Source organism: Pyxicephalus adspersus, chromosome 3 (genome assembly GCF_032062135.1).
Source record: "Pyxicephalus adspersus chromosome 3, UCB_Pads_2.0, whole genome shotgun sequence".
Taxonomy (NCBI): Eukaryota; Metazoa; Chordata; class Amphibia; order Anura; family Pyxicephalidae; genus Pyxicephalus; species Pyxicephalus adspersus.
Window position 1 is genome coordinate 26,700,240 of NC_092860.1, and position 18,376 is coordinate 26,718,615.

An 18,376-nucleotide genomic window follows, 5' to 3' on the forward strand; every position below is an offset into this window, starting at 1 on the left:
CTCCAGATATCTGATCCAGCGTGTGTCTTTAATGCTGGCTGCAGCCTGTGTGTCTTTGATGCTGGCTGCAGGGCGTGTCTATTCCTGAGCCAAACTGAAAGTAAAAGGCCTGCACACGTGCCCCCGCGATTCTGAACAAGGAAGCAAGCTGCTGATCCCTGCCCTAACGGAGATCCCTGCACTTAATTGTGGGTAAGTGATCAGAAGGGGACAATGGAGTCAATGGAATAGAGTGATCAGAAGGGGACAGTCTTTTCATAGTGATCAGAAGGGGACAGTCAATGGCATAGAGTGATCCGAAGGGGATAATCAATGGCATAGAGTGATCAGAAGGGGAATTTGAACGGCACATGAGTGATCAGAAGGGGACAATCAATGGAACATGAGTGATCATGAGTGACTTTCAACAATAAATGTGTACTGTAGTCTTCATGGAAAAATAAGACATCCCCTGAAAATAAGACCTAGTGTGTTTTTGGGAGCCCAAAAAAAATAAGACAGTGTCTTATTTTCGGGGAAACACGGTACTACATAGAAAATAAAATGAAGGCAATTTAAACAAGAATAATTAAATGTACATCAGCTGTGGAGATAAGGGATGTTTAATTATTGCAAAACTTGATTTTTCTTTGCCTGGCATTCAGCTTTAAACTGTCCTGAATGATATTGCTATGCAGTGTTTACAATGGTTGTTACAAGTGCGAGCCGAAACAAATAAAGTTCCATACCCATTCCACAAATGTCTATGCTCTTTTTTCCTGAAAAACAGCTACTTGGAACCTAATTGTAACTTGTTTGGTTACAATAACTGATCTGAACGAATATCATACAAGTACACATCATTAAGGTTTAAAACTTCTAAAGGTTCATTCATTCCCAGCACTGTACATGGAGCTGCAGATGTGGAGCTCATTCTGCATGCATTAAATAATTGAGAAAAGGCAGATAAGTTTATTTTATTGCAGAAGGGACATCGCCTGTCCAGTGCAGGATAAACCAGCAGCTCTTGGCTTCCTAAGACCTCCTATCTCTATCTCTGCTGGTCTGCTGCAGAATTGTAATCAGTTATTCTGTTTTTAAAGAACTTTGTCCTGGAAGACAACATTGTTATTGAGAATTTAATTTCCCAGCTTTGACAACTCAGATTGTAACGTGTATGATGAGCTCTACAATAAGTGAAGAAAAATCCAAAAGGTGAGGGACCCCCCCCCCCCCTATATTAAATGGTTCTGACAAGATCAACCCTAACAGCCTGCATTGAAACATGTCACCTAATTGCTAGAAATCACTGTCCGTTGCCCCTACTTTCCATATACTGACCCCCCCCCTACTAACAAATTCATGTGCTGACCATGCCAGTTGGGCACTATTTTGTTTCCCCACATTACCTGTTATTACATTTACCTGCCTCTGACCCCATTGCATGACACCCACTGCAAAGTTCCTAGTTCTGTACCAACAGCCCCCACCACCACCTCCACCTTTATTAGCTGTATTGCTCTGCCCCCATCCCTCCCCCAATGTCCCTTTACTGACACCCCCCAACCTGACTCCTCCCATTTTATCTAGTAGATTTGATGTGGGGTTTCATTGATTACTATACTTTTATCTCCTACTCGCTGCAACCTGCCCCACACTTTATACACTGAACCCTTACTACTCATTTTCATCAATGAGTCGCACACCTATTCCCTCCTTCCCTAACTGACACACTGACTGTTCATGCTGAATAGCATTCCAACATATGGGGGTTAGCACAAAGGCACAATGGTTCCACCTGGCAAGCCATATACATTAATATGTATTAATGTAGTACGGTATGTAGTATTAATGTAGCGCAGACAGCAGGGGGCGCTCCGCCCACAGGAGATCATACAGCACTGAAGGGTTAACTTGGACACTGTAGACACGAAATCACGCCTGTGCAGTAGGACCTGACTTTTGGACAAACCTACTTCGCTGGTTTCCTGCCATCGCAAAGCTGTGCAATCAGGACCTATGGTGCAGTTGTGGACTTCAGATTCCTCTCTCACATTCATTTTACCCATATGATTGTGTGGAAAAAGTGGGAGCCATGTAATTCTTCATTAGATTGTTAGCCCTTTTGACGAACAGTTTGTCATGGCTATGGACTTTGTGCAGCGCTGCATAATATGATGGTGCTATATAAATACTATGTAATAATAATAATAGTGTGTGGATTATTCTGAGCTTTATACATTGCACTGCGCACCAGTAACACACCATTATGAAGGAGGGAGGCCCCACTCATTAGCTCCTTGGCGCCAAAAGACAAGACACAAATCCCAAGCCACTTTAATGGGGTGCTGCATAAAACGGTAAGACACCGCATATAATAAAATCCACTTCTTCCATGAACAGGGTTGTGCCCATGTCAATGCTAATTTCTATGCAGATGTCTGGAAAGAAAACAATTTACATCTGTGGGTAGAGCAGTGTAGTTTTCCAACATTTCCCTCTAAAGCTACCTTATTGCACCATGAATTCCCATCACCTGGTAAGGATCTGCCCGGGCTTTGTTACATATGGATGCCACCAATTGCCCATTCATTGTATTTCTACATGGTATTTACCTGAAAAAGCCTCCCTTGTGTAGACATCTAAAAGACACAAGACTGTAAAATAGTTTACAATCTATCAAAAAGGAACTATCAAATATAAATGATAGACATAAAAATAACACTTTTTCAGGTGGAAAGCCATATATTCCTCTGCAATCCTATTCCATTTGGTACCAGGAGCCAAGTTCCTCTACCTATGACATTAGATCTTGCACTGTGCATGCGTTAGATTGGGTGATGCTTCTTCTGGAAAATGTAAAAAACAAAAGTACCTATCTCACTGTGCATAATATTTTTTTGTTTTGTTTCTGTTCATTAGAGGAAACGTCTGATAACAGGTATGCGCAGAAAGAGGATACATACATCACGTATGGGTTTCCCATTCAGAAGGACAGAAGGGGAGGTGTCTCTCTTTCAAATGTCCAAAAATAGTTTAAAAAGAACAAAACTTTTTTCCCTATATAAAACGGTTATCTGCCTAAATGAGACAATAGGTTTGCTTTAGGATACAAGGCACACTACAGAAGGTGAAAGAATTTAGAATTCTCCATTATTTCCCAATTAAGTCTATTTAGTTATAAGGGTAGAGTATGAAAGAGCATCTATTCTGTGAGATAGACAAACAAAGCTTAAATATGAATTGGTTATAAATGTGCAATAGATGAGGTGAAATGGCTGTGCAGAAGATGATGGAATTTTTAATCCATTAGAAGCTATGTATGGAAGGTGGTTCAGGATGGGTGGCCAAATCTGCAACACTGCCTTGGGCCCTGTTTATTTAAATGTAAGTGTGCTTCACTTACCAAACCCCCCCCCCCCCACCACCACCACCACCACCAAACCTTCCTTTACAGAATTGTTATAAATTTCTGACTTCAGCTGCTTCTTTTTTTGCAGGAAGATGGCCATAGCTGTCTCCGGGGTGCCGCCTTGTTTCCATGTTTTGTCTGTAATGCTTTTCACCTTGGATCCATAGGTAGCTATAGGATGGAAAACACTTTGTGACTCAAAACAAGCCTATGGTTTTATTTCTGAAATACCTGCAATAGTTGCTGGAATGGGAGATTTTAGCATAGTTCCTGTTCCTAGGGTTGCAGTTCCCATTACTAAAGCACACGTAAACTTTAAGAGTTAAAACTACTTTACTTTTTTTGCATATCTTTATTGATAAAGTAATACAAGATATTTGTACAAAAGTACAATTTCTGTAAAATATTCCATTATCATTTTCAATGTGTTGTCCCACAATCTAGTGAAAAATTAAACGAAGATGAAAAAACAAAAATTGAAATAGCTCTTTTAACAAACAAACTAACTTTTACTAAATCCAACATGGATCTCCTTCACAACTACATTTAAAAATACCCCATGGACTTGCAGAGATTACTATGAGCAAGAAGTACATGCAGAGTATATAGTACAATGGGTAACAACCCTTGCACAAGTCACACTTGATTGAAGGCCGCGCGTTATATGACCCGACATTAAAATACCAGTAGAATCCATCATTATCGCACAGACAGACCTCCACTATATCACAAAGTTTTGCACAATTGATTGAACTATTCTCATCAATATCAAACCCACCATGTACTGATGTATTTCGGTCATACCACATCCAATTCCCCTAACGTTCCTCTCAGCTTTTCTGTATCATACCGCTCTGCGTGTTTAAAAAATTGGATTACGTCCACCAATTGACCCCTCTTAAGTTCTTCCATAGTGACTTCCTGTAGTGTTGGGAGGGGTGGGGGGTTATATCTCATACTATCAAAAACCAAGTTCACCCTGTCCTAATACCAGGGTGCCTGCTGCCTGGTACCAAGCCTCCAAATTCTTCATACTTGGTATGTAACCTTGATCACAGCCTAACCTACTCAGAATCTAACCTGATCTTTACAGTGAAACCATTTTTTGGTTATGGAAAAAAAAAACATATATACAGTAAATAAATATAAAATAGGTGTGTGGACATAAAACTTGCTGAGACCCATATCTTCTCTAAGACCTATTCAGCACAACAGTTAGTTTATTTTTTTATCGCTCTGCTCTCTTACTTCTCAGCAATCTTCTTGTACTGCAATACACTACGATAATAATTGGATCCTGCAGCTTTTCAATTCCCGCTCAGAGCTCAGCTATACTGGAAGTGGTTGATACTAGGTGAAAAAAACAAAGCTTCAGTGATCTGTATTGTACAATGCATACATAGATCTTTATGCACAAGAGCAGAGCTTCAGGCTATTCCAACATGCAGATTCAGTATTCAGGTAAAAGATCCAATGATAGTTATCCATGTTCCTGCATCCTCATTCCTACTCATCACAGCATACAGATTTTTTTTTACTTGAAGCCATGTTCATTTATTTGCAATGCAAGCTATCACTGAATCTTTTTTATAACATTAACTATTTTTTAATGTTGGCGTGTGCACTCTATGGTGCACCTTGTAGGGAAAGGCAGAAAGGTAACATTTTTTGGATATTCAATATGTGTTTTAAACTCGGACAGTGCACCTGGAAAATCAGCGTACAATAAACTAAATGGGTTAAGGGTAAGTAATGGATATACACGATTGTCCATGTATACGCACACTCAATTTTTGTTGTTGGAAAGGATCTTTCACAGGCTGTAAGCCTGTAAGGCAGGGGTCCTCAAACTACGGCCCGCGGGACGAATACGGCCCGCTGAGGTTGTCCATCTGGCCCGCCGGCTGCTGAGGCTGCTTCTCCTGCCTGAGCTCTGGCTGCCTGCCATCTGCACTCCAGGGAACCCGGTCACGTGACACCACTGTTGCTGGGGTAACGCTGGAGCTGTCGGGCTGAAGCCATCAGGCAGAGAAGGTATGAGCAGAGACTCATTGCTGCCTTCATACATCAGGCTGGTTCTCACTGCAGCACAAATGTACATGATCAATGTACATTTGTAAATAGTATAAACATACTATGCACATTGATCATGTACACATGTGCTGCAGTGTGATCCAGCCGATGTATGAAGGCAGCAGTGAGTGACAGGTAGCAGACACTGACGAAGTTTTTTTAGCAGGCCTTTTTTTAATTATGAAAAAGTGTGGGGTAGTGTTGGGTGTAGGGTAGGGTGTATAAAAAGAAGCAAATTATTGAATTGCTTGAGATTATTCATTTGCATGGAAAATGCAAGATAAATTTGCATTTTCAATACACACAGTGAAAATTCAAATTTATCTGTGCATTTTCCATGCAAAGGAATAATCTCAAGCAATTTTAAAGCCAAAGTAAATGCCAATTTTTTTTTTAATGATCGGCAAGTGTGCTGTGCATATAGTATTGTTCTTTCATGTTTTTTATACAATAAATACGTTTTGTGCAGTGTGCATAAGAATGTTCTCCTGTTTTTTTTCAAACTATAGTACGGCCCCCCGACAGTCTGAGGGACCGTGAACCGGCCCCCTGTTTAAAAAGTTTGAGGACCCCTGCTGTAAGGTATGGGGTGGAGTATTTGTTTCATACAAAAGTACGGAATATAATTTATGTTGTACCAGGGGTGCCCACACTTTTTTGGTTAGCGAGCTACTTTTAAAATGACCAAGTCAAAATGATCTACCAACAATAAAAACTTGGACTTAATAACTCCTGTGCACGGTAGAGTTTTTTTTTAAAGGCAGGGCTCAGCAATCTACTCGCGTTGCCTTTCGCAATCCACCTGTTGGGCACCCCTGTGTTGTAGAAACAAAAAGGGAAGAATTTTTATTATTATTTAATACCATTCCTCGTGCACTTCTTTCCCTCACATGCTGCACCTCGTCATGGCCACTACACTCCTCTTTTGCACATACTGCCCACTGTCATTCTCTCTATATTTATCCTCTGAAGATACTGCACCTGTTCATACATTTCACATTTCTAACACACACATACTGCCCGGTCATACCCTCCACTCTCCTCTCCTGCACACACTCTTTATAATGTTATTATACTTTGTATTGTATTATCCTTTATAATGTTATTATACTTTGTATTGTTATTATCCTTTGTATTATTATACTTTATATTGTTATTATCCTTTATAATGTTATACTTTATATTGTTTCTCTAGCTAGGACTCATCTTGCAGGAAAGTCCCAGTTTCAGTTTCGTTTTTTGCTTGTGACTAAGCAGGGGTGAGGCTGGGAAATCCTGGAATTACACAAGTGACAGTCTGCCAAGCTGTTCATATGTTTGCTGCTCTTCACAGATCCCCTAAAGGACACCTTTCTTACACTTTCATTTTAGGTTAAAAGGAAACCAAACCCAGGCTTTAAGGAGGAGACAACACTGAGATCAAGTCTAAGGAAACAACTGTGTGCCATAGTGTCCTTCGGAGGAATCTGAGAATACAGAAAGGTGAGAAATCTCTATTCATTTCCAAATGATTCTTTGTTTTCCTCTGGCAATAATGAGAAATGTAGAAATTCTGCAATGGTATTATTATTATTATACAGGATTTATATAGGGCCAACATATTACGCAGCGCTGTACATTAAATGTTTACCCTCTTTCTTCAGCATTTTGTATGAAACGTAGAATGTCAAACATTAAAGGTATCCAGTTTTGTTCTATAACAATGGGGCTCATTTACTAAAGTTCTCCAATGTTGGAGAGGATACACTTTCATCAGTAAAGCTGGGTGATCTAGCAAACCTGGAATGGCTTTCTTCAAAGTCATTTGCTATTTGTTAGCAAGTTAATATTATTATTAAACAGGATATATATAGCACCAACATAATATGCAGCGCTGTACATTAAATAGGGGTTGCAAATGACAAACAAGTGGAGACAGTGACACAGGAGGAGAGGACCCTGCCCTGAAGAGCTTACAATCTAGAAAGTAGTAACACACAATAGAAGGGGGGATATGGAGAGATGGGAAGTAATGAGGATTAAGAGACAGAAGTTGGGTAGGCAAGTTTGAAAAAATGGGTTTTGAGCGCTCTTTTAAATGAGCAGCAAGTAGGAGCAAACAGAATAGGACGAGGAAGACCATTCCAGAGAGTTGGGGCAGCTCTAGAGAAGTCTTGGAGCTGTGCGTGTGAGGAGGTTATAAGTGAGGAAGTCATTAGTATGCATTTTTGTATGTATTGTGTTGTTTATTATTTGTATTCATGCATTGTAAGTGATTTTAAACTCTTTTTTAGGAAAAAATCAAAATAGGGGTAGAGTTTTTGAATAAGGGTTCTTTTACTGGTTTTACATGTTTTTTTGTAATTACAGAACACAGAGTTTGTGGCTCCTTTATTTTCATTTCACGATTCAGCCAGTAACAATTTCCAGTCCATGGATGACAATATGTCTTTATTAGAACAGAAACAGGATAGAACTAGATACCCTGTGCCCTTTATTATTATTATTCTGTATTTATATAGCGCCAACATAATATGCAGCGCTTTGCTATTGTCTGTATAAAAGCGGTGATGTTGTGCAGCCCAGAAAACAATGCAACCAACACCAGACAGCACAGAAAATTACCAGCTCACAAGATTTCTGGCATGACCAATATTTTTTCTTAACTTACCATAAAACAGACCATAAAAGAGAAGTTCACTGGTTTACACAGAATTTAGGGGATCTTATCCACCACAGCTACCATCTTCTTACTATTTGTAAAAAAAAATAACAAACTACTACCAGTCATTTTGCAGTGAAGCTTTTATTTTCAATCAGCAATGAGATAAGTAACACACAGATCACCATTTTTCATTAACCTCTGTATAAATTAAAGTCACATTCACATTCATTTAATAGATGGATTTGCGCAGCTACCAGTGGGAAGTCATTGGTCCAGCTTTGGAAGGCAAGAATATCATCATCTGGCTCCCAACAGGAACCGGAAAAACTAGGGCAGCTGTGTATGTGGCAATGAGACATCTGGAAATGACACCGAATGGCAAAGTCGCCATGCTTGTGAACAAGGTAACTATGTCCATATTCTGTAATGTTGGGTACACTTATAATTCCAATACAGGGAATTCGCTCGATGGTGGTTTTGTAATCTTTTTGCTTTCTTTATTAAGACATTAATTTTTTTATTTAAGTCTGGTAAGTCTGAAATATTAAGGTAGTGGTATTTGTGTAGAGGGTGTATGTAAAAGGGTGGATGAGCAGGAGGAGCTTTACTGTGTCCTCCTCTTAAAGCGTACCTAAACTCAACATTTTTACTTTACATTGAAGGGTAGACAAGCCTTCTAAATAAAGTAAAAATGTTAGTGTTTTTTTTTTGTTTGTTTTTTTTTAAAGGGCCCCCCCCCCCCCCCCCCCCCCCCCCACACCAGCGGGCAGCACCGCCGTCTTGATCCCGAGCATGTGTAGAAGGGGCATTTTTTATATAAGGGGAGATGCCGATCTCATGCATGTGCAGTGAGATCTGTTCTCTGGCAAAGAAAGAAGACCAAAGTGAAGACGGAAGAAGGCAGCACCCAGTGCCACCTTTGCCCCTGGACGAAGAGAAATTCCAGGACAACACGGGATCGGATTGTGGGAAAGACCAGTGTCATCAAGGGATCTGCGGGAATAAAGGTAAGTGTAATTTTTTTGGTTTTAGTTTAGTTCTGCTTTAAGCAGCCTTTTGGTGATCTGGCAAGATGGATTACTAAACAACATTGGGGTAGCACTGTACAGGGAAGGAGGTTAATGTTTGTTTTACCTGGGAAAGGTTTGGGGAGAATCCCCTAAGGAGGGGAGAGAATTAGAGTACTTGTAAGACTTTTAATGAAGATGCAGGATAGGTGGCAGATTCAGGCATAAAGCAGCAACAACATTACTGACAAAAGATTCTATTAGGACCCCACTATAATTCAAGCATTAACCAAGGTTTTGTTTTTGATGGCATGTTGCATATATGATATATGATAGTTGCATATTATTAACCTCACTTGTCATTTTTGCTTCTTTTCCTGTGAAAAGTTCACAGCAGAGACGCTGAAATAGTACAGGTTGTTGATTATATATCGACGATGAAAATATATTGGTGACTATACTTCTCCCCTCAATTTATCTAGGTGCATTTTGTACAACAACATTTTATCAAAGAGTTTCAGCCACACCTTCAAGACAAGTACAACATCATCCCTATAAGTGGTGATACAGACGAGAAAGGCTTCTTTGCAAACTTTGTAAAAAAAAATGATATTGTTATCTGTACAGCCCAAATCCTCCATAATGCTCTCCAGAACCAGAGTGAGGAGAAACATGTGGAATTAACAGGTAAAAATATATCTGAATTGATTGTACACTATAGGCCCAACACACAATATGCTCTGCCATTACCTGCTGTATAATGCAGTATTTTGAATAATAATTGGACACTGTAAGGACCTACCTGGTCCCGTAGTGTTATAAAGTTTGGCCCAACCACTAAACTTTACTAAATTTACTAAAAATAAAAGCATAATAAAAAACTCATGTACCAGTATGGTGCCAGGTATGTGAGTGTGTCCAGGCACAATTGGTGCTACTTGGCCCGTAAAACAGGACTCGTTGTCAAAGGTATTATTAGGATTAATATTATAAAGCTGTTATGTTAAATGATGGTGACCCTACTAGGCACACTTGTGTCCACAATCATAGCCATATATTAAGGCATTAAGGCACTACTGTCTATGAGCACCAGTTTTAGGGATTTAGAGTGAGATTTTGCAACGTCAACCAATGTCCGCTCTGGAGGCTCTGACATGAAGAAGCAAAACCATGGGCCTCTACAAAGATGGCTACCTCCATGCAGAGACAGTGTGGAATAGGATATAGTAAATGAGTCATTGGGAAAGATCAGTTGGAGATCAGTAGATCAAAATCAGTATTGATGACTTTGAATATGTGCCAAAAAGGCGGACGGAGGGCAGAGTTTTGTTCCTCTTTAAAAAAAAATAATGTACATAACCATGCTGTACATTAAAGCAAAAGTGAACTAGAAAAAACTTTGAGCAGACAGGCTTTTTATTAAAGAAGAGACATGCTACACATTTACAGTCATGTTAATGACACCAGTTTAAATTTTGCTTTGATTTTTCAAATGTTTCTTTTTAAAAGCTTGTGCCCACTGCAGCCTCAGCTTTCTGTACTTTCCCGTACCAGGACTTTTATATTTTCTATTGAAGTGCTTGGACTGAAGGACACTTAGCAATGGGCTACATTAGTACCTGTGCTTCTTACATCTAATGTCTAATGTTTGATAAGGTATTACATGGACTAAGGCTAGGTACACACGTGCAATTGTTCTCGTCCGATAATCAGCTCAGGGCCGATATCGGACGAGAATCTTTCGTATGTACAGCGCTCGTCGTCCATCATTATTATTATTATTATTATTATTAAACAGGATTTATATAGCGCCAACATATTACGCAGCGCTGTACATTAAATCATCCCAGTGACTGTCCTAGTGGATCCACTGATGAATGATCATAATAAAAGTGAAGGGTGCCGCTCCGTCGCTCTCCCCCTCCCCTCTTCATAGAGCAGAATGGTGCTGTATATATAGCGCTCGTTCATGCATTGTGCAGTCGTTAGTCGTCGGAAAGGATCGTGAAAGATCCTCTCCAATGACAAATATTGCACATGTGTACATAGCCTAAGATATAAGTAATGCAAACCAATGGTCAGATAAAACTGCTTTTCTTTATGTACATTATACACTATTATTGTATTCCTGTATTTATTGGACAATGTAGGATACAGTGTCACCTCTATGATTGGACACATCATTGTAAAGGGGAACTAACAATCATTGTTTCCTTTAGACTTCACTCTGTTAATAATAGACGAGTGCCATCACACTCACAAAGATTCAGTTTATAACAAGGTGATGCAGATCTATCTGGAGAAAAAACTTAAACATGAAAAAAATCTTCCACAAATCCTGGGACTCACTGCATCTCCCGGGACTGGTGGAGCAAGCAGCTTCCAGAATGCTGTGGATCACATTTTTCAGGTGAGATGAAGGATAAAATTGCCGCTACTACAATTCCCGGCAATACTTGTGTCCATAAATTAGTCCAATGCGGGGCCACACATAGGCAAAGAGCCCACTAGTCTATAGACGTGAGTGATGCCAGGATTTGTAGTAGCGGCGCTATTTCAATGCAGCGGCTGGCCAGCTGCAATTCATATTTAGGATTTCTTTAGGGGCCAAAAAAAAAGATGTTGGGGGCCAGATTTTGCCCACAGGCCAGAGATTGACACCCCTGGTTTAAATGATGTTTGCTGTTCTGTTGTGAGGAGGGAAGGGAGGACAAGCGGGACATGGTGTCAGTAGCAGTCAGTCAATTAGTGATTTGGCAGGGTGTCATTTATATTGATGCTGAATTTTCAGGAATGATTGTCTGTGATCATTGTATGGACCTTTATTCATTGTAAAAAATATGTACACCCTAATACATTATTCATGTGGTCCCTGGTAAATATAGTTGAAAGCATTTTGGTTTATCTGTTGGCCATCTTATGTCAGTGGTCCGTGCTGTTGGAAAAAAAACACTTATCAGATATAGGAAACTCAACCTGGATAAAACAGAACTCATCTTCCCCCCTCACAAGTTCAAGTGTTCAAGTGAAAAAATTCCTGTAGATCATTCCAAAAATATTGTTAATTGGTGTGTTTTCTGCGTGTGTTGCATTATCAGCTGCATTGTTCTCTGCTGTCCCAAATGACTATAGAAACTCCTTACTGCTATGGAGAATAGGGATAGTATTGTAATTCCGTTTTAGGGTGACAATGCTGCTTTTTCTATAGATGCAGCACAGTGGCAGGATCATTAGGTTAAAATAAAGAAATAACAGCTAAAACTTATGCAGCTATCAGCTTGTGCTAAACAACTCGTTGTTCCCAAAACTCAGTCTGTGAAAGTTTAGAAACCAGGGCTGTCCAGAATGATGTGTTCTCTCAATGTTATAGCAAGACCACATTAATTTTCTAAATGTCTCCTTTACTTTGATATTCCTCAGATTTGTGCTAATCTGGACACATGGAGGATCATGTCAGCCAAGGTCAGCACTAAAGATCTAGAAGAGAAAGCCAAGCAGCCAGTCAAACAGTATGACTTAGTACCAGAAAGGACAGTGGTAATTATTAACATTTTTTGATATATCATTAATTATAGCCTGCAGTATCTTATCAAATTCTAATGACTATACATGAGCCAAAGATTTTACAGAATATGCCATCTTATGTCAGTGGTCCGTGCTGTTGGAAAAAAACACTTATCAGATATAAGAAACTCAACCTGGATAAAACAGAACTCATCTTCCCCCCTCACATTCCAAATCCCCCCTGACATATTTCTGTTTATAACACTGTTATTTGTCCTTCTTGGTGTCACCTTCCATTCTGCCTTCTCATTTACCCCACATATTCGGAACATTTCCAGGTCCTGGTACTTTCACCCACACTGCATCTCCAAAATCCGCCCCTACCTGTCTCTGAGGGCCCCTAAACTCCTTGTACACGCTCTTATCTCTTGTCTGGACTACTGTAACCTCCTCCTCTCTGGTATTCCACTAACTCTCTCCTATACAGTCTATTACTGGCAGTTGCTGACTGTCTATTCTTGGAGTTGCCTTTTGGTAATTGTACATCTGTAACATATACATAGTTTATATGCAAAAAAATGAGGTGCCCTAAAAGTATCCCACACTATCACTTATCAATGTACCCCCTACCCTGATATTAATAATAAACCATCATAACAGAAGTGGTGGTGGGGTCAAACCCAACAGAGTCAAAGTACATTTGCTTTTCCTTTTGTTATGGTGGTCAACCAGCCCAGCCACATCATGCTGGAGAAGTTAGTGACCGGCTTATGATGCCTGTGTCATCTTCCTCTGCCCATGCACCACAGAATGGCCAATATTCAGCCCGCATTGTAATGCTTTACCTTTGGTTATTTTACCATACCCTTAACAACTGCCATTTGCCTTGTCTTTCCACATTGTGCCCTGTTCTTGCTGATACAGAACCATTTCATTGCTGGCCGATTTCACACTCCTGTATCTGGAGGTTTGCAAAAGAACAAAAGCTGGCTATGCGTTTTGTCCTACATTAGAACATTTTCTTACTGCTGCCAATTTAACATTACCTCTGTCAACAAGCTAAGGGAATATATATTTTAGAAAGCAAACATGCTGCATTCAGCCCCTAGGGTTGTATTTTTATTAGTGAGGTCCCATTTCTTCCATCTAAGCTAAGATATAACAAAATGGAAACCCCTCTGTATTTATAGTGATTAACACGGTATGCTGAACCCCTAATACCATCCCTTTCCTTTGAGCTGGACTCTTGATACATTTCCAAGTAACATTAATTCATACTTTAAACATCAATCTGAAATGCTGTATATTCTAATAGATTTGCACTAGATTTAATGTTTATATAAAAGCCAATGTGAAATCTTTTTTATAAAATATTATTCATTGTATGCCCAGCATACTTTATTTGTATGACATGCTAGCAATACTAATAATGTGTTATCCTTTGGTCTAGGATCCCTTTGGAGATAAACTGAAGTCACTCATGGAAACTATCCATGAATATCTTGGTGAAAAAAATTTTATTAAAACCGATTTTGGCACTCAGATATATGAGCAGAAAGTGGTTGAAATGGAGAAGGAAGGTAAGTGGTAAAGCTCCAAGCAAACAAATGAAATTTAAATATAACTATTAAGTATTGTAATCTACATTAGACCATTTTGTGATCTAGGCAATCTTAACAGCATAACCATGTATTTCCAAGTTTTCTCCCATGTGGTTGACAATGGAGGAGTAACATGCTGGTTAGTTATCTCTGCTCTCCCTTCTTGTAAGGGTAAAAAAGGCAGAGAGACCGACAGATCTGTGCACTACATTGCAACTCTAGATACCCTATGTCTCCAAAAATTTATTCTTATGAACTGACAAAATATATCCCATGTAATATATATCTGTACTGTTTAGGTTTGATTTACTTCACCCTACAAAGTTTCAATTCTGAGATGACATAAGTGACCGTGACACAAATTTTCCTCATGTTTTGTTTGAAATAGAATGTGTAGTGTTCCCAATGCATGTGCGTGTATGAGAATAAAAGCTATTATAGGGACTTTGAGCTTTTTTAAACACACTACTATTATTCTGAACACAACAGTATACTATGTTAACAGTAAAAGAACTTTAAAACAAGCATTTACTGACCTCTGTAGCTGCAGCCACTATGGAGAAATTGCTCTTCAAAATCCACAGCAGAAGCCCTAAACTCTTTATGTTTTGATAGCATGGGTCACACTGCTCCCCCTCACAACAACAACTTTAAAATCTTATCTGTAAACAGAGCAGACACTCTAGAAAAAAGGAGTCAAATTTCCAAGAAAGAGCAGCTTTAGGTATGAATTATTTCACAAAGAATGAGGCTACATAGTTTAGTTTTTGTTTGTATTAAATCTTAATTTCTGTTAAGTGTGTTAAAATACTTAAAATATATTTTAACCTAGAACAAGCTAAAGTCAGGCATACACTGATTTAAGGGACAGGTAAGTTATTCTCACTTCTGGCTGGTCTGATCTGTAAATCAAAAGATGTTCAATTATAGCAGCAAATGTGTTCTTTTTCATTACATCAAACAACACTACAAACACTTCTACCAAAGTGACAAACCCCAGCCCCATATTGAATAATAGCCATATTTTGCCCTGTGAATTGAAAAATCGATGTAATTATGGCTATCATACTATAAGAGTAGACCCGGTGACCTCTAAGTAAGAAAGGTGTGTGTGTGTGTGTGTGTGTGTTGGGGGTTATGAGTGTGGGGGGTTATGGCTGCACCAGGAATGTTGTTGAGAAAACATAGGTATGGGAAAACAGTATACTTTAAATATGACTGAGATCAATTATAGTATCATTAAACACAGATCCGAGCTTCTTTTATTTTCAAAAACCCCTACTTCCCCCTATTAGTAGCTGTATAGCCTTTAGAGCTTCTACACATCCTGACCATCACTCTGGTATCAACCCTGTATTTGGAACACTTTTACCTATTATCCATTATTAGAAATACTAATAATGGATTTGTGCTTTTGTAGGTCTGTAATAAAGGACAATAGATCAAAGACGTTGTTGTACATATGAATGCATCTCACAAAAAGATTAATTGATGCTAAGTAATGTTGGTGAGATACTGAATGAATAAATGTTAATTGTTGTTAATAAATGATTGAGTGAATAAATATTTTACTTTTTGCTGCTTCTGCCAACTTTTTAAGTTACAGCACTGGATCACAGGTGTACATAGTAAAGGGGATAACCCATGAAATGATAAAGGAAAGTGTGACCTATATAGTAAAACACAAGAAAATAATTCCCTATGTACTTGGTATATGGATCTTGGGCAATTACATTTTGTAGCAGATCTGCATTATTTACCTAATGGCTAAGAACAGCAAAAGTCTCATTCAATCTCTGGCCTTTGTATTTCAGGAGCAGTGCAGGGAGACAGGAAAATAAGGACATGTGCTTTGCACCTTCGTAAATACAATGATGCCCTCTTTATTCATGACACCGTCAGAATGGTGGATGCCTATGATTTTCTGAACATGTTCTACATTGAAGAGAGGTTCATCAAGAATTCCAAAAACCCTACAGATGTCTTTCTCTGGCGGTTATTTAATGGTAATATTAATGTTTTTATATCATTTATATTATGTGGTAGCCGCTCTTACAGCTCTTGCACACGATCAGGAATAAATTTTAAGCACATGTCTATCATTGGGAACACTGGAGACTTGGTTCTCCAGGCAGGAACCTATAAAATGGACTTTTTCTGCATTGAAGATATTTTGCCACTCATCCATTCCCCTTTCTCAGTTCAAGTAAGGAACATATGTCAACAGTTAAAGCAGGTTATTCAGTTAGTTTAATCCAATTACCATGGGAGGTGTTAGGCTATGTACACACCTGCAATAATTGTTGTTGGATATAATCTTTCATGATCCTTTCCAACAACTAGGACTGCATGATGCATGAACGAGTGCTGTACATACATACGTTCTGCTCTATGAAGAGGGTAGGGGGGAGAACGATGAAGTGGCACTCCGCTGTGCTCTCTTCCCCTTCACTTCCATTACAATCGTTCGTCGTCCATCGATCTGCCAGGATGGTCGACGGACGTCGCGCGCCAGATTCTCGTCCGATATCGGTCCTGAACAGATTATCAGACAAGAACGCGTGTACCCAGCCTTATTGTACATACACGGGTTGGATGATTGTCCGGCATGAAGATGTAGAATGTATACAGTGGCCCTCCAACACTGTTTATTGATCCCGCCTGATAGACCAGTGAAAGACTGAGTGGGAAGAGCCGCTGTACTTTGTACCTTGTTCATCCTCCTTCCTCTCCTCCCCATAGAACTAAACAGCATTGATCGTGTGACAAGATCATTTTCAGCAGCATTAATTTAACCCAGGCTTTCTTAACCTTTTTAATATGTGGGAACTCTTGAAGTAACTTTTAAGTCTTAGGAACCCCCTGCCAATAATTGCAATGCCAACAGTTCACAGTACATTAGCATGCCAGTCACTGGGAATAATTCCTCTTACATTGCTGGCCAGTGAGTAGAACATCACCCTTACAGAGAAAAATCTAAATATTTTGTGTCAGTGGTGACTTACTTCAGAGGCAACAAATCGCACATTGCTCAAGGAACCCCTAGCAACTTCTGGAGGAACCCTGGTTGAGAAACACTGATCTAACCTGAGTATTTAGCCTTTTGTGTCAAGGCAGATGTTAATTGTCAAGGAACATGACAGAAGGTGTCATTGATCAAGTTAGACGGCTCAAGGGATTAATTACCAGGGCAAAAATGTTAAAACAGTAATACATGTGGGTGGTACATGCTGCTGAATGTCCCCAATTATTATAGTATGACACAGATGGCCTCTTTCATACCTCTTGTCGTCCTCTCTGGTGAAAATGTGCACCTCAACATCTTAAAAATTTTTTTTTGTAAGGTGTAATTAGACTTTTGAGCCCTGACTTATGGAATTTGTTCTACTTGGATGCATAAAGAGGATGAACTACAATACTGTAGTATCCTACCACCTATACATAAACTATATGTATGTAAAAAAAGCATTCCACACCAGTACAGTCAGTGTAACCAAAGACCATCACTTCTCACACACTGCATACAGTTGTATCCAAATTGTAACATCCTAACAGGTGGTCATTCTAAAACTGCTGCCATTATTTTGTACTTTTCATATCCTATATGTTATTTGAAATTTGAATTAGAATGTATATTGGCATATTGGTTTTATTCATTTTAATGCATTTACTTGCTTTTGCAGATAACAGTGACAAGCTGGTGGAATTGTCTAGAGACCAGAACAATGAAAATCCTAAACTAAAAAAGCTTGAAGAGATTTTGAAGAAGCACTTCCAGTCCACGCAGGGTTCTCGTGGCATCATCTTCACTCGCACTCGGCAAAGTGCCCACTGTCTGCATAATTGGATCTCTAGCAATCACAATCTGAAAGAACTGGATATAAAGACTGCAGCACTAACCGGCGCTGGCTTTAGTAATCAGACAAAGCACATGACACAGGTATTGATGTGGTTATGTCCGCTGGTAGAAATGAGCACACTAAACACAATGTTCTAAAATTCCAAAAATAAAAATATATACCGTATTTTTCGGACCATTAGACGCTCCGGACTATAAGACGCACCAGGTTTTCCGCACGGGAAAACAAGAAAAAAAAATTCATTTGATTTCCCCTGAGATCCAGCGTGCGGCACTTGTGCCCGCCCATGAAGGCGG

At 39.3% G+C, this 18,376-nt stretch overlaps 1 protein-coding gene across 2 annotated transcripts in view; it reads left to right on the plus strand.

Moving 5' to 3' along the window:
* Nucleotides 1-6,572: 6,572 nt before the first annotated feature.
* Nucleotides 6,573-18,376, plus strand: part of DHX58 (DExH-box helicase 58) — a 17,572-nt gene continuing 5,768 nt past the window's right edge. The window contains exons 1-8 of one of the 2 annotated variants that reach the window (XM_072404039.1): nucleotides 6,577-6,946; nucleotides 8,345-8,512; nucleotides 9,598-9,802; nucleotides 11,335-11,525; nucleotides 12,536-12,652; nucleotides 14,070-14,199; nucleotides 16,035-16,226; nucleotides 17,904-18,160. In XM_072404039.1, coding sequence (XP_072260140.1) covers nucleotides 8,345-8,512; nucleotides 9,598-9,802; nucleotides 11,335-11,525; nucleotides 12,536-12,652; nucleotides 14,070-14,199; nucleotides 16,035-16,226; nucleotides 17,904-18,160 — 1,260 coding nt within the window. In that variant the 5' untranslated portion in view covers nucleotides 6,577-6,946. Of the gene's footprint in view, nucleotides 6,947-8,344; nucleotides 8,513-9,597; nucleotides 9,803-11,334; nucleotides 11,526-12,535; nucleotides 12,653-14,069; nucleotides 14,200-16,034; nucleotides 16,227-17,903; nucleotides 18,161-18,376 lie in introns of both variants that reach the window. The other variant, XM_072404040.1, reaches the window with a different exon arrangement.